We start from the raw sequence: 17,444 nt of genomic DNA, 5'->3' as shown, positions 1-17,444 counted from the left end.
GAGGAAAAAACCCTTGTCTTGTATGCAAGTAAATATATTGTTTTTTATTCCACAGCAGCGTAGACAAAATTAAAACAGACTAGAACAAAGCAGTATGGTGGGGACTATAACAATTTCTGTTTCCCAATAGAAACTGAAATGGTGAAAGTCCTATAGACTTTCCCTATAGAGTTCTCCTCCAGTCATATACATTAGCTTAGGTGTATATCCTGTCTAAGCGATATAAAAGGTCCAGTCTTCTGTTCATTGCTAAATGGCCAAAAGAGGGGTGGGAGAGAGGGGAGGGGGAGTTAGTGGAGAACACCACTCTCAACTGGCCAATTCCAGATGGATCCTGAGGACAGTGCATCTACATTCTACTTGGTTGCTCTACATTTTTCACAATGCTTGAAGAGCAGAAAAGAAGTTATGCTTTTTTTTTTTAAAGTGTTATTGGGGAAGGTTCCAACATTCAATACTGGCCAACTTGTGAGTAAAACGGAGAGTGATGCCTAAAAAAATCCACTGTGGAGATACAGTATCTCAGCTCCATTAGGTATCGAGGGTGCTACATAATACATATAAAAGTGACAAATGCTAGTTACAACGTTGAGGCTTTCAGTATAAAAAGCTCCCTGTAAGAACATCCACTCAGAACATTATGTGGAAAAGCACCATCCTGTTATTGGTTGTCATCTTACCAGAAGCACTTCATTTTATTTTTAAATGCATCCAGAATTAAGGAGATTCTCTTAAAACATAGGGACTTTGCTGGACAGTTTATGTGTACAGAGTAGGTAATGTAAGGGAGTAATAATGTCAGTGCCACAGATCTTTCCCAGATCCGGTTACAAAGGCCAACTGGAATTAATGAAGCTCTTTCTGAAGCTCTTTGAATCTGCCTTGTCATGCTGCATGGCTCCTGACTTGGAAACAGGAAATACACAGGGCTAGGGTGGGCAAATCAATAGTGGCAAGTGCCACCCCTGCCAGCAGCTATGCTGCTTCTGGTTCAGCAGACTGCTCAACCCAAAGAGCACAATGTGCTTGAGGGGCTGCTGCTAGGAACCATGAACACACTGTACAGTCATGTCATAATGCTCCTATATTGCCTATAATGTGGGAACCAGTAACATGAAAATGAGGGATTCCCCATCTGCATCCTAAAACTTATAAAGGAGCTGTCTTTTAAATTTTGCATTACTCTGGCATGGGGGGGGGGGGGGGGGCAGGGAGAGACCAGCTCTATGCTAGATCAAAGTCCAGCATCTGTGGGGAAGAAAGCGATTTTACTGAAAATTTCAACAGTGAGAGATTTGACACTGAAAAGGGGTAGGCAGGATCCCATAAGAGGCAGGTAGAAGGGGGAAAGAGCACAGGACAGTTCACTGCTATTTAAAGAGACAATATTAAGGTCACAGGAACAGGTACAGGAAGGACAGGAAGGGGAGGAAGAGACTGTCTGGCTAAGCTGTGGGCTCTTCAATGATTTAAAAAACTTACAAATGTGTCATACAAAATCTTATCTTCTTTCTTAGTGATATAGTTCTTCTGTGGGGACAAAATCAGGAAGACAAAGGCAGAAACTGAAATGCCTTTGTCTGTTGCTAGCTGAAATAAATATAAAGCATTCTATAAATATATGAGAAGCAAGAGGAAAATTTGAGGAAAGTGAAGGTCCTTTATTGAATGGGGAGCAGAAGCCAATAATAGATGATGCAGCAAAGGCAGAGATGCTTAATGCCTTTTTTATTTCTCTTTTCACAAAAAGGTCAAACTGTCAGCTGACTAGTACAATTAGCATCAAGGAAGGGAAGAGGGTGTGTAGGTATTCAGCCTGGGAGAGAAAGAACAAGTTAGGATTTACTTAGACAAACTAGATGTTTTCAAATCAAGAGGACCAGAGAATGTAAGGAACTGGCTCAAGTAATTACAGGCCACCAGCCTGTATCTTTGAGGCCTCAGGGAAATCATGTTAAACCTCAGAAAACTGGAAAGGGGAAAATATAGTGCCATCTTTAAACTTCAAGACCTGGGAAGATATAGGAGCACATCATCAAGGACACTATTTCCAAACTCCTAGATGATTAGAAGGAGAAAATGAACAGTCAACAAGAACAGTGGTATAATTATCGTCAAGGCAAGTGGGGCAACTGTCCTGGGTGTTGACTGGTATTGGAGAAGGAGGGCAGGAAAAAAAAAAAGGCTGCTGCTACAGCCACATCATTATAGCTGTGGCAGCCACCAAAAGTTACTACTGACACTATGTGTAGCAACCACTGTAGGGTGCCCAGTTGCACCATTATCCCTCTGAACAAGAATTTGTCATGAGCAAAACATGCCTACAAAACTGGATTTCCTATGACATAGTAACAATCCCTGTGAATCTGGAGTGGGAGGGGAAGAACAGATGTGGTATATCTTGACTGCAATCAAGCTTTTTTAAAATTTTGTTTCAAATACAATTCAAAAACCAGAAATAACATACATATGAACTGTACATGTAAAGCCAAACTCTGTAATAATAAGCAATAAAAGGAAAAAGAAAAAAAAAAGAGGAGGGAAGAAGGAGGGATAGAAGAAGAAAAGAGAACTGTACAATGAGCAACAATCTAGCTGGAAAATATTCCAATAGTTCCTTCCAAACTGAACCAACCTTTTCAAAGCAGTTAAGCTGAACATGACTTTCTCCATAGATGCCAGCTATACCATCTCATATTAGATTTCAACCTTTGGAGATGTCCTACTTTTTCAATGCAGTAATAAAATTCGGCATATCACTAATAAAGCCTGCTGTAAAAGTGCAATCTGGAACGGATTCTATTTGAATACCCTGTAACTGTACCCAAGAACACACATTTACCAAAGGTATCAGTGCTGTGTTCAAAGCCATGTTAACTTGAGTTGTAATTTCTTTCCAAACAGAATTGATAATAGGGCATGACCAATGCATCACATCTGCAACATGCATCTCCTGGCAGCATATTTATAAGAAGCCCAGTGCAGATAAACATGATTTTTTGTTATACAAGACGAAGTCTAAGTTCAACTGTCAATGTTTGAATATTGTAAATTGCTGATTTCCACTTGAATTCTGTCATTTAGATATGTAGGTTTCCATTCCATGTCAGTCTTAAACAGTTTGTATCAGGTCTGTTATGTGACATTATATATTTATAGAGTGACAGCACAGGATAGGGAAGAGAAGTATTTGCTATACTTAAAACCTCAAGTCCAAACTGATTTTTGAATGCTTAATGCAACCACATATATTGCCATTCAAATGTTTTTGGAAGGTTAAAATCATCATGCAACTCAGAAAGGATTTAATGTGATTTGCTACTAGATGGAATAAAGCCTTCAATATCTTCTCCCACAACATTCTCATAAATAAGCTAAAGATACAGTCTAGTTCAGGGGCTATGCTCCAGGGGCTGAATCCAGCCCATGGAGCCATTTGATTCAGCCTGTGGACCCGGGGCTTCAGCAGCCAGATTGACCCAGTTTGGGTCAGAGCTAAGCAGGCAGTTGGTAGGCACTAGAACTCAGACATCTCCTCCACTTTTCTCAGTGGCTGCATAGAAAAAGCACCCACCACCGCCACTTCCCTGTGGCAGTGTGGGGAGAGTATTTGCCACTGCCACTTTTCCCTGAAGTGGCAGGGGACTTCCCCTGTTGCCATAAGAATGAGCCCCACCTGAAGACACTCTCACTGTGCTGCTGTGGAGAAAAGCAGTAGCAGCAGGCTCTTTGCCTATGCCACTGCTAGAAAAAGGGACAGCGGCAGCTGGATCCTAGCACCCACCCACCTTTGACCTTAACTGGGTCCATTCAGCCTGCAGCCTCAAAAGGCTGAAGACCGCTGGTCTAGCTGAAACACCTATGTGGTGTGGGTGCCTAGTTAGTTGGATAATCACTCTCAGAGACATCATCAACAGCTCAATGTTAAGCTGGAAGGAAATATCAAATGGGGTTCTCCAGAGGACTTGCCAGGGTCTGGTATTGTTTAATACCTCCATTAATAATTTTGAAGATGGAATCAAGTACACACTTACTAAAGCTGAAGCCCAAACTGTGTGGGGCTGCAGGCACATTAGAGGACAAGATTAGGATTCAAAATGACCTTGATAAATTGGGGGGAAATAGCCTGAAAAAAAAAAAGATTCAATTCAACAAGGTCAAGTGCAAAGCCCTGCACATAAGATGGAACAATTATATGCACAAATACAAATAGGGGAACAGGTGGCTAGGTTGCTGTGTAATACTGCAGGAAAAGATTTAGGGGTTACAGTGGACCGCAAATGGAATAGAGGACAGCAATATAACATTGCTGAAAAAAGCTAATATCATGTTAGGTTGTATTAAAAGGAATGCCATACAGCTGTCAGAGGAAGCAATTCTTCCACTCTGACATTGGTGAGAGGCCTCACCTGGAGTACTATACCAAATTTTGAGCACAATACTTCAAAAAAGATGTGAACAAATTGGGAAGTCTGGAATGGAGCAGCAACAAAAATCATGAAAGGTGTCAGAGGGAAAGCTAGAAAAAATGTGATTTAGTATGGAGAATAGAAAATTGAGTGTGCTTTGTGAAAAGTTATCAAAATACAAAAATAGTTGTTATGCAAAGAATGGTGATCAATTGTTCTGAGTCCAACAGAAACAGGACAAGTGGTAAGGGGCTCAAATCCCCCCAAAAGGGAGGTTTTATTTAGGTATCTAGGACTTGCTCTAGAACCTGAGCAGGGGGTTGAATTAAAGGACCTCTTGAGGTCCTCTTCCAGGCCTATCTTCCTATAATTCTGTGATTACTCATAGCGTGATGATGCTGAGTGCTAAAGCCCAATAAAAGGTTTATGTTGTGTACTTTCCAGTACAGCATTCCAAAGACTGGGGAATGGATTTTTGCCTGGAAACATGTGAATGGTCTCGAGTGTCCTGAGATATTATCTTGTAAACAGAGGGACTGTTCAAGGGGACTAAGCCTCAAAGAATTATTTGGCAGGAATCACTTCTGAATGTTTTGTGCTGTGGGTTGCTTCTGGTGAGGGCTGCAGGAACCAGTGCTAGAATTGTGGTGTGAATTAGTGCCTCTTTTTCCTCTGGGTAGGATTGCCATAGAAAATGGCTATGAACTCTGCTTTCTACTGGCTAAGTGGTCTCTTGGAAGGAAAAAAAGGCATGGTTTAAAAGATTTCCCTGCTGGAACCAGATATCTGGGGCACTGGAATATTGTTGCACCAATGTCCCCCCCCACCCCATTCTTTTAGGATTTGGGGATTGAGAACACTACCGGGTACAGCAGCGGAAGATTCTAGCTATGTCGTAGATATGCATTTCCTAAAGAGTTCTTACATTTTTAAAAGAAATTATCCAAATAAGTGTTGCTTCTTTGTACCTTAACTTGGAGATAGAGATAATTTATCTGTGGGGCAATAATTTGGTTTTGGATATTTGCTTTATACTGCTGAAAAATTATTTTATTCATTAACTATATCATTGCATGACTAAATGTTAGATAGTAACAAAAGTAATGCAATTATTTACTTATAAAACTGGTTTTCTTATTCATACTTTTCAAAATTAAAAAAAAATTGAGCATTTAATAACTTATTTTTTGGAATGTAAGTATTTTCTTGAAAACTTATTGACTTTTGGCTCATTTTTTTATTTGTTTTTAGAGAAACAGTACATTGTGTCCAATTTTTATAAAAACGAAAAGTAACTAGATGAATAAATAAACTTATTTTTTATACAGATCTAGGTTTCTATCATTATTTTCCTATAATTTGCTGTTTATTCATCCCAAAATTACACTGTTACCAGACTAGACTGCACTGAAAATTCTTATCAATCTTATCATCCAATTTCACTCCAAGTTGTTTTGGTATAACTGTTTTAAGTTTGTTCTTCCAAGTCAGCGAATACAAGTTTTAAAGATATTCTCCTCCATATGGTAAAATATCTATGTCCAATACATTTATCTAAAAGATTCAAAGTCTTTCTGGCATGATTCTGTTTATCCATTATTAAATTTCTATTTCTAGTAACTTCTACCCATTGGAATGTTACTGTTTATTCCATTATTTTACTAGATGCATTACTTTTCATCATTAGTGTTTTGTCCAATCTATTTCTTTAATAGACAGATAATTAAAAACCTGCTGTTATACATGCTGAACTGTGATAAACTGAAATTTAATGAAATGGCCTTTAAAGACTTAATCCCATAAACGTCTACTTTGCTTACTAGTAAATTTCACAGTGAAATTAAGGACTTGGCCCTAAATTCTAAAGAATTAAAAATGTACAGTTAGGAAAAGTAAAAATACTTTCTGTCTTTTTTTTTCAGAAATCCTATTTTACTAGACCTGAAAAGCTAAACCAATGTCTCTCTGCAAAAAGACTTTGAATGAAGGAGTACTCTATAATTGCACCTCTTATAATTATTGAAATTCCACACACAGCTGTAATCTAAGTATCCCTAAAATTGAACTGCAAAGTTAAGTAGTAGTCATTAAATTCTATTTTTTTTTCATTAAGGCCTAATTGTACAAAATGTTTTCAGTTACCATTTTAAAAGATTACACACATTAAAGCTAAATATTCCCTCACCATGTTTAAGTTAATGGTGAAGTTACATTTTGACCTTCATTAGGGATGCACATAGACACAAATACAAATGAAAAAAGCTATTAAAATAAAGAATTCAGCAACAACTAAAATGATAACAAATGGTAAACAAGAGGAACTGGACAGCACTCCTACATGAACCGAATCCAACCTACAAAACAGGGAAGTCCTCTGTATACAAAAATAGTTTATGTGGTGTGTATTTGCATATCTGCATACACACTTGTTTTGGCTGGTAAAAGCCCCTAATTGAAAAAAACAGAGGCTTCACCCCGCTCCACCTCAAGAAACCAAGTGACAGATTGCTTTTTTTTGCCTTTCACACCTTTTTCAGTAAAACCGTCAATCTACACTATAGATTTTTTTTTCATTGTTTTAAGAGAGATTTTGTATTATACCCAGGGAAATTTGGGGGGGAAAATACTATTTTTGGACATTCTGTTTGCTGTCCCCCTTCTCCCATTTTACATAAAATCAATTATGGAATAGTGCTGTGGTGCCACCTTCTGGAAAGCATGGAGGCTAAGAGTTTGGAAACCTTGTCTTTGATTATATAAGCCTTATTCCCTCCAGTGGCAGAAATTTCCAGAGCCAGAGAAAGAAACAGTATATGAGATAAATAATAAGGAAGCAGTAGCATACCACACACTAGGACAGAGGGTGGAATTTGGGATGGGGGAATGACAAACAGAGCTAACAACAAGTAATTTTTCCTTGCCAAACACCTTTTTCTCACAGCCTGTGACAGTGGATTAAGGGGCAGGCAGCAAATAAAATGATCAGTAACCCAGGATGTGGGCATACCCTGCAGTGGCACAAACAGAACCTATAGATTAGAAGGATAAAATTATAAGGACAAGCGAAGGAGCCAGAGGGTGACAGACCACTGTCCTGCCACATTTGGAAACCACTGTTGTACTGGCTCACGGAGCGGAGATTTCTCTAGACAAACACAACACCCAATAAGCTAAGACCAAGATTTAACTACGTCATGCTACCCTCCAGGAATGCAGGTCATATTTCTGTTAGCTGAAGTTCTGCCCTTGGTGCAAGTCCTCGGGACTTGAAGACTTTTAACGTTCAGGGGCAGGCTCTTCAATCAGTATGGCTTGAGCAGGCATTTCTTGACCATTGACAGGCTGCTGAAAACATCAAGGTTGTTCGCATGAGCAAGGTGAGAGTGTGTTCCTCATCTGAAGGGTGGAGTGAAGAATGGGTCCACTGGGACAAGGTCCAAGAAACAGGAACTGCTACATCAGTCACACGGGGAAAATAAGTGGCCAGATGGGTTGCTAGAATTGTTCAATGGCAAGGATAAAGAGTCCCAAATAGATTATGTCTGGAGCAGCAAGAATTCCTGCAAAAGCTTAGGGAGAAGCAGAAGGGTACTCCCCCAGCTGAACAGAAGGAAGCCCAGAGATCAAAGGAAATAGCCACCCCAGCTGCCTTTACCAGCTGGAGACCCCTGGTTCAGGAGCTTGTGGGGGCAATGGAAGGCTATTGCACGGCAGGTAAAGCTGGGAGTAGAGCTGCAATCCGAAGCATGGTACAACTACTGGCAAGGCAGGTGGGCAGGATGCAAGGACACAGATGCCTCATCCAGGAAACATTCTCCCTGGTTAGGTGAGAGAAGAAAATTATGTTTTGGAAGGAGTCATGTTATCAAACTGAACAACTGGCCATAAATGAGAAGGTGCATTAGTTGGCCGCAAGACTGATAACTCTGCCTTACAGTTTCTCCATCCAATACAAAGCAAAACCACATGACTTCTTGCTTCCATGCTTGCCTTTCTCATACCTCTTCCCCTTTCTCATCCTTGTCCCCTCTTTCTTCCTTAAATGTTTCTCCCCTACAGGCAGAACTACAGGAAGAGAGAGCAGAAGTTCCTGCCCTACAGGAAGAGAGAGCAGAAGTAGACACTTTTTGCTGCCATGGCAAAAGAGGTAGACAAGGAGGAGAGAGGCAACCTACTACAGAATGTTTCATTGAGGTATGGTTTCAGAATTCTGCCTGCCTGCTTCAGCAGATGGCACCATGACACCATTAATGTCTGAATCCATTAGCACAGGGCAAAGGGAAACAATAAAAAAAGAAAAAGAAAAACCTCACATATAAATACTAGCAAGACACTCCTGATGATGAGCAATTAAGCACAATCCTAAATGCCCAGTTGTAAACTGCATGTAAATTGAAAACTGGGATACAGCTTAATGCTATTCACCATTTGGCACCTGCCGCAACACCATGAACCATAGAAAAAGGAGATGACAAGGAGCTTTATTCACATCAACCTCTGCCAGTACTCCTTGTCTACCAAAGAGAAATCCCACTTTATTGTAACCATCTACCTTGGCTGAGAGCTTTCAGAGATAGTGGCCAGGCTTGTTCAATGGGGTCATTCACACGCTCTAATGCTACTAGTCAGTTCTCCAACCTCCAAATTGTGCATGCATGTACATCACTGTGGGTGATCTTAAGTGAGTAGCATTCCATACAGATTGATGTGGAGAGCTGCATCACCCATTCCCACCCATTCTTTGGAAGTGGCAGACTGTTAACACCCACAATCTACTCCTAAAGCGCAACCAAGTAAAACCTTGAAGGAGTAGTTTGCCCCATTCTTCCAATCAACTGTTGCCACCTCCTTTTCACTCCATCAACAACTTATAGAAGTAGCAGATGTATATTACCCCAACTGTAAATCTCTTTCCAAGCATGTTCTCTTCATGTTACAAAAGGCAAGTTTCAAGGATAGCCACTATACTACCTCTTAACGTTAAGGACTGATGTTTTGAATCAAAATAGTTTGCACATTTTTGTTTCCAAAAATGACTGTTTTGTGAGCAAAGATAAATTCTGAAGCATGAGAATAATGCCAACAGATTCATGGAAATTTCTACGCAAACACATTCTCTTTTAAACAGCCGTAAGCTAAATCCAGTTCATTAAGCAGAAGAGATAAAGAAGCAAATGTAAGAAAGTCTGTTTTTCACTCTCAGCCAAAATGCTAATTATGTTACTTACCCTAAATGAGAATTCAAGGTTTTCTCCTCCCCATACTTCCATTCCTGTGTCATAAGAGCCAAGATAGTCAAAATAGTTCTTGCTGACAGCAAACAATCCACCGGCCATGGTTGGAGACCTACAAAAAGAAAAAGTTAGTTGGACTGGGAAAGGAACGCTTGTACATAAATCAAATGTATTCTTTTTTCATTCATTTCCTCAGTCTTTTTCAGTTAACAATGCAGCAGTTCACAATGAATCAGATAAATACTATGTTGCTCAGATATTTAAAGGAAAAGAACACCTGACCTGAATTATGAATAGGTGCATCAGAAAAAAGTAAATGTTACACTGAGATACAAGATATACTTGTAACAAAATGGTCATGACATCATATAGTAATTTGTAATAAATAAAGATGTAGGCATCCTGCGTTCAACTAAATAAATTGTAAGCAGTGAGAATTTTTTTTCTGCTCTGCATCTGTATAGCACAATGTGGCTCTGCTTCACTAAGATTTCTATAAGCTAGAAAGATACTGCCAAAATGAGACTGAACAGAAGGAAGGCAAAACAGGGAGGAGAAAAGATCCTCCACTGGCAGCCAGCTCTCCCACTGCATGCCAGCACTAGTGTTCCTATAAACTGAAGCTAGTCTACCCATCATGCGCTCTTGCCTCACGCCAGATGGTAACATCCTTGCTTATAATCCACAACCCACAGGAGCCCCAATGTTCTCATCTTGCACTCCAAATCATTTCTTTCTTATTGTGACAAAAAATACTAAACACATTTGTAAGCAGAGGATTAAGCAACTTGGAGGGCTGTGGACTATTTAGTATTAACTTTTTTAGATTGTGGACCAAAAACACATTGAGAAATTATATAGCACCGTTTTGGTTTTCCTCTGGTGCGTCTACACGTGCAGTTACTGCACAGTAATTTAGGTTACTGTGCAGTAACCGGAAATTACTGGGCAGTATAGGTGTGCGTCTACACGTGAACTGCCATATTGCACAGTAACTATGGTGACTTACACCGACCATAAATTTTCTACCTGCATGATGGCCAATTAGTTACTGAGCAGTAAGGCACATGTAGGTGCTTTACTGTGCAGTAATATTGTATGTGGACTGACTCGGGACTAAAGTGTTACTGTGCTGTAATGCCTGCATGTGTAGACACCAGCCTAAAAACCACTTACTGTGCGGTAAGTTACTGTACAGTAAATGCACGTGTAGATGCACCCCTCATCTTGACAAAAATAATGTTCTCTTATCTCTCAGTGGAGAAAAATTCATTAATATCTATGATCCTTTCAGCTATGGCAGCAACAAATGCCCAGGAAAAAAAAACTGCAAGGAAAACAAACCACTCTGTTTAATACAGACTTTGGATGATGGGTTATAAATAAAGCAAAGGCCACTTACAGATAAGTTAGCTACTCAGTGATAATTGTCTATGTGCACACTCTTATCTGAGGTAAACACCAGGTAGCTTACCCCCTGAAATGTGGGGTAGATGCATACACATAGGCAGTTACTAACAGGTTGTATGCTCACTTTCTATTTTACCTTGTTGTAACTTGTTCATGTAGCTATACCCTCTGATATATTTCACATAAATAGTGCCATTACTCTCATTCACCTCTTTCTAAGGAGGACATTTTCATGATAACTGATTGGTGACCACTCATGTAGGTATGTCTCACTGACTTCAATGAGACTTTACAATGGAATAAGGACTTGCTTGTGAAAAGGCTGCAGTTTAGCTCATAGTTTGAGTAAGCATAACAAAGTCAGACCTGACTATAACTCTCTCTGAATGCTCCAAGAGGCAGGTCTCTAAAATCAAAACATCTACCATTCCAAGGACTTAGGTTGCTTATCCAGCCAAAAGATATGCGAGTCCAAAGCAGCAAATGCCCCCTAAGCTTTGACGCGTCTGCAGCTATCCCTCTGCAGTCTTAAGAGGATAACACTTGTACTGATTTACAATCTGATCGTATTTAGAAGATTTAACATTTTCAAACTGAAAGCTGAAATACTGCACAAAATAATTACAAATTCTCAGATGCCTACTCACCCAAGCATAGAATCCCATTGCATCTATTAGGTATGTAAGTAGATGTACGCACCTAATCACAATCCTATTCTACACTGCTCAAGACCCTGAAAACTAGTAAATGCAAGAGATGGGCACGTCCTCCTCACTGCTTTTTGTGCCTTAGTCTTAGGTGTCAAATGATGGTGTGCTACAACAGTAGGCAGAGGATTTGATACCTAACAGGTGGAATACTACCTAGCCCAAAACTACTAACCAGTATAAATTAAAGGCAAGTCCAGTCCTTTCAACTATGTTTCAATATCACCCAATTCTTCTTTTTACATTTTAACTGTTGCTTCTTGGTTATTTGACAGATCTGTAGCTTTTGGGTTTAAAATGCCATTTTTTTCTCTTTAAGAGCCTCACTTTTTCTTCCAAGTGTAGTTCTATTATTCCACTAGCCTGAGCACTAAACTTATTTTATTAGGCAAGAAGCATTTCCTGAATAAATGTATTCATGACAACTTACATGGCAAAAATACCTGCAGATCTTTTCGAAAAGAAAATTTTGCTAAGAGCATGACTTGAAACAATATTTAAAAAAAGGTTTTAAAAAACGAATATGTACTTCAATTTCAATACTAAATGGTAAGTGTTCACTTATTCACATTTATTTATTTCAGTTCATTTTCAGCTGAAATTGAACCCATTTACAAAATGTAATATTTACAGATATACAGAAAAAATAATCATTCACCTGATGACATCTGTCTTAGACCTTCTTCGTTTCTGCTCCCTCTCTGGTATAAGGTGCCACGTGAAAACCAATCTCCAGTCAAACCCACCAATCTGTGGCTCCCCAGCATTGCCCAAGTACTCAAATGTATTCCAGTCAATAACATCAATAACAGGACACACAACAGCTGACTCCTCTTCACCAATTCTAAGATATTTTATAAAAAGGAAAATAATGTTATTTTGGATACTATTAGGAATTTCTATCATAAATTAGAAATCTTACGATTGGAGAAGTGCTTCTTAATACACAATTTTTGCAATACAAAAAAGAAATGTTACTGACTGTAGTAACTGTGCCCCTGCACATCCATGTCAGTGTGGATTCTAACTCTACAAAACTACTTGTACTGGTTGTGACACACTGCAGCAAGGTTAAATTTATAGTAAAGACCTCTGGGTCAATGCTGAGGCTATACCACTGGAATAAGAACTGATGTCAGCAGAGCTTTCTGCACAATGGCTGTTCCTTCTTCCTATCCCTTAGTGGGATAGTATCATGTGGAGCTTGGTGGATTCATATGCAAAGGCTTTGCTCTGCTCATCCTTCCAAAAGCTCTTTCTCTACCATCTGCTTTGCTGTTTGGAGAGGATGCTCAGTGCCTGACTTAGACAACAAAGGTATCTCGCTGCTACCTGTCAATTTTTAAGGTTGCCTCTGGGCCAAGGGTGTCAGTATTGAATTTTCTCTTGGCAGGATCTTCTCCAGACTAATGCTAGGCCTTACCTGCCTGCTAAATTGGGCAATGGATGGTACAGGCTTGTGGAGTTTCCTTAGGGACTCAGAAGTTTCTAAACTACTGTAGAAGATGGTGCTTTGGTTTTGCACCTTGTGCCTTCCACATTCTACTTGAGAAAGACAAGTGTATTGAGCACTGACAATATGAGTCTTCCAGGTAAAACAGGCAGCTGTCAAGAGGCTTCATCTAACCATAGGCTCAACATGGTTTAAAGCCTGAAGGGTTTCATGCATACCAAGATCAGGGGCCTATGCAAAGGCTGGAAAATAGGGTTCTGAGCACTTGAGATCTGTTCACACAAGTTGGATCAGTTCATGGTTATCAAATATAGTAGGTCAGAAGCAGTCTATAGTTTGAACTATGAACTACAAGGGGACTGGACACTAGCCAGATTCCACTCTGCTTCCATGGGAAGAACTCAAGAGGGGTCTTGATTGCACTGTTCCTTACGAGAGCAGGAAGCAGCACAGTTATACACACAAGCCCAAACAGACCCCTCTTACCAAGCCTTTTGTCTAGCACATGAGGTGTGTGCTAGATCCACCGTAGGATCCATACTGGCACAAAACATGAAGAACTGAACATTTCTCCATCCAGAGCAGGAATGTTTTGTAGTGTATTTTAAAAAGACACGTGAGCATAGTGACAAAAGAAATAAGATATGCAAACAGTAAAACTTGGCTAGTGGGTTTTTTTGAGAGTCAGGATTGAACCACTCCATGCAAAACATATCCAGTATACAAGTGAGAGAGTCAACTATGTTCCTAATTTGTCCCAACCTCAAATAAAAAAGGTACACATTATGAAAAAGCCTTATTAAGTTTACGTGCACAAGGCTAACTCTGTAGCTAATTGCCTTCCATACAATTTCAGCAAAGGGGAAACATGTCCAAAGTCTTTCCTAAGACTGCCATCTAGTGGCTTACCTAAACTATATAGCAATTACTGTCTAGACCAGTGATTCTCAACCAGGGTGCCTTGAGATCCTTTTCAAGGGTGACACAGGGCACCCCACAATATTAGCACTGTTAGAGTTACAAACGTGATTCACAAAATAAATCCAAAGATTTCAAAGAGAAATCCATAATTGTGTTCTTTCTGAGTGCTTTGAAACAGAAAAGCTGTTCTATTATTTTTCTACAGTAGATAAAGAGTGAAAACTAAGAGCTGTCATTTTCCAAGGGGTGCCTTGAGTCTAAGAAGAATGAAAACCACTGGCCTAAACTGTCTGCCCATACTTAAAGCTGTTTCTTCAGTATTCTGATTAAAAGAAAAGCACACAAGTTCCTGCTTTCAGTATTTCTTTTCTCCGATGTTTTCCATCTAATCTGGTCAATTAATCTACTATGTCTAGAATTTCCCTTGTACAACTATGCTAGGGGAAAAAATGTGTAGGAAGTTAAGAACAATCAGGAAAGGGGTCTTGTGGGCAGATGTAACAACTGAAACTTTCCACCAAAGGAATGACATGCAGTCCTTCTGCTGTTCCAAGGTAGAACATTTCAAAACACTGCAGCTCTTCTAGTGCAGTAGGGGAGGCTGAAGCAATCTGCTGCTCTGCTCTACACTCCTCTCGCCCTAGAATCTCTGCTCCCACCAGAGTTGGGATTACAGCCCCCTGTCCAACACTTGTGGCCTCCCAGGAGTTCTTCCTGAAGCTAAGCCCTCCAACTCCAATCCCCTCAACTTCTTGGGCTAAGAGTGGGAGAAGAAAGGTAAGAGTCTCAGTGGAGGCCCAGCTGTGCCTCAGAACCCAGAGCGGCAGCTGGCAGATTGCTTGTCTTGACTTCCCTCCCATCTCTATTCAGACATAGCCAAAAGGAAAATGCTCCAAAATAGTACTTCATGTAAAGAGTAACTATTTTGACGTGTTTAAACCACTTCAGGAACATTTTAAAGGGCCTGTATGCTGGCCTTTTGAAATATTTCAGAGGCATTTGAAACATTTGTTTTAATTGTTACAGGTGTCCACGCCTCCAAAGGACAGTTAAAAAAAGAAAAAAAAAAGAAAAAAAAGAGAAGAATCATTTACAAGAGGTTGCTGGCTGGCACAGCATCTGAACAAGATCTGGGGGTCATGATCCACTGGAAGATAAATATGAGCCAACAGTGCGATGCGGTTGCCAGAAGGGCAAATAGAACTGTGGCCTGCATCAGCCAATGTATAGCCAACAGATCCAGGGAGGTGCTCCTCCCTCTGTACTTGACATTGGTGAGGCCTCAACTGGAGTACTGTGTCCAGTTCCGGGTACCGCACTTCAAGAAAGATGTGGATAGGCTCAAGAGGGTACAAAGAAGAGCCACCCGTATAGTCAAGGGCATGGAGGGTAGGCCCTATGAGGAGAGACTCAGGGAAGTGAGCCTGTTGAGTCTGAGTAAGAGAAGGCTGAGAGGTGACTTGATAGCTGCCTACACATACGCCAGGGGTGAGCATCAAGAACTAGGGGAGCAACTCTTCAGGAAGGTACCTCAAGGGAGGACAAGGACCAATGGGCATAAACTAATAGCAGGTAAATTCAGGCTAGACATAAGAAAAAACTTTTTCTCTGTAAGGGACACCAGAATCTGGAACACTCCCAGCAGAGGTGGTGCCATCACCCTCCTTGGAGCTGTTCAAGATGAGGCTGGACGGGCACCTTGTCAAGCTTGTCTGAGCCCAATAACTTCCGGCCCATGGCAGGGGACCGACTTGATGATCTTACAGGTCCCTTTCCAGTTCTATGATTTTATGATTCTATGAAATTTGTCTAAAGAATTTGAGCCAACATCCCATTGAAATGCATTATAAATGCAGGAATTTACCAAATGAACATTTTTCCCCTCAAATTATTAGGGGATTATGCAGTATACATGTACCTTTCCAACAGGGGCTCAAGCCATCCCTCATGGCATTCACAGTGGCAATCAAGAAATGTCAAAACATCGCCTTTTGCTAGAGAAGCTCCCAGCAGCCGTGCTCGAACCAATCCTTCTCTCTTGTTTGCGCGGATAAGACGTACCTTGCGTAAAGCAGCCACATAGTTTTCCAGTGTCTCCTTTAGATGTTCTGTAACAAAAAGGATGAACAGATCGCTACAACATTGTATGCAGCATGTTAGAAAAAGCTACCTTTTCATCAGTGTATTACTACTAGTGCTGTGTGCTCTGACCCCAACTACCTCTAAGATCTGGCATGGCCCCCATGCTTTGACAGGTCAGGGAAACAGGTAGTATAAAACTCAGATGGACAAATTCAAGATTTATTAATTTCTCTAATTGGTTTGCTAATAGTTAGAAGCTCTTTAGATTTTAGAGATTTTTTTCAATATAAACATTTTATACATTTCCTCTATGCTGCTAAACACCAGTTCTGAACCCCCTTTATATCCATACAGCAAAAATATAACATCATATGAATATCAAACTGCTGGATAAATAGCCTGTGCCATCTTTGCAACCACTGCTCCACTGACAAAATGCAGCATGCACAAGCAGAAATGCCTGACCCAGATGGCAGGTCTCCATTTAGGGTACACATACTGAAGTCACTAAAAACTTGTGCTCCTAAATGATGCTTGTCCTTTTTAAAATCATGACCTTAAAAGATTAAACCTGTTTCTGAACATTTTGTCTTATGTACAAAAAATAATAATTTCACAATACCTTTGTTAAAGTATTGAAAGCCTAAGTAGCTTTTCATTCTTACCTTAAAAACAGAACTGATGAAATATTAACTAAGATTTTATATTACTAAAACCTACATTTAAAAAACCCTATAACTTTTGCCCCAGACGCTTCAAACAATTATGAACAAGCGCAATCTAAGTATAAAGTAGTCTTACTGAAATCAAAGGAAACTATTCAGTTGAGGAAACTATATACCAACAGAAGCATTTTTAGGGTTAAGGTCTTAACTTTTCAGTGTTTGTGGGATTTTTGCCCATGAAGGGTTTGCTGCCAAAAGCAGCTTTTTGAATGGGAAAACAAAGTGCACCTGGCATAATGTGGAACACTCGCGTGTGGAAGTGCACTGGGATGGCCTTAATCAAGAGGCTGGAAGTCCTTTCTAACAGGTCAAGTACACATGCCTAAGTATCCGGGGTTCCTCCTCTAAGTTGTTGTTGAACAAGCTGAAAATGTGATCTACTGCCATATAAGAATAATTGATTGAAATCACACACATGCTTTTATTTCAATGTTCCTATGCAATATACCTCAATAGCTACAATGCCTAGGTGCCACCAATCATCGCACTTCTTCACATCTGAA

At 40.1% G+C, this 17,444-nt stretch overlaps 1 protein-coding gene across 1 annotated transcript in view; it reads right to left on the bottom strand.

Annotated features, from left to right (window-relative positions):
• The window catches only part of GALNT12 (polypeptide N-acetylgalactosaminyltransferase 12), an 80,198-nt gene that overhangs the window by 39,245 nt on the left and 23,509 nt on the right, over positions 1-17,444 (bottom strand). The window contains exons 3-5 of the mRNA XM_019491080.2: positions 16,053-16,242; positions 12,419-12,604; positions 9,638-9,755 (exon numbers count right to left, since the gene is read on the bottom strand). Coding sequence (XP_019346625.2) covers positions 9,638-9,755; positions 12,419-12,604; positions 16,053-16,242 — 494 coding nt within the window. The remainder of the gene's footprint in view (positions 1-9,637; positions 9,756-12,418; positions 12,605-16,052; positions 16,243-17,444) is intronic.

Source organism: Alligator mississippiensis, chromosome 3 (assembly GCF_030867095.1).
Source record: "Alligator mississippiensis isolate rAllMis1 chromosome 3, rAllMis1, whole genome shotgun sequence".
Classification (NCBI taxonomy): Eukaryota; Metazoa; Chordata; order Crocodylia; family Alligatoridae; genus Alligator; species Alligator mississippiensis.
The sequence above is the reverse complement of the archived record's forward strand: the minus strand, read 5'-3'. Positions and strand labels throughout refer to the sequence as shown.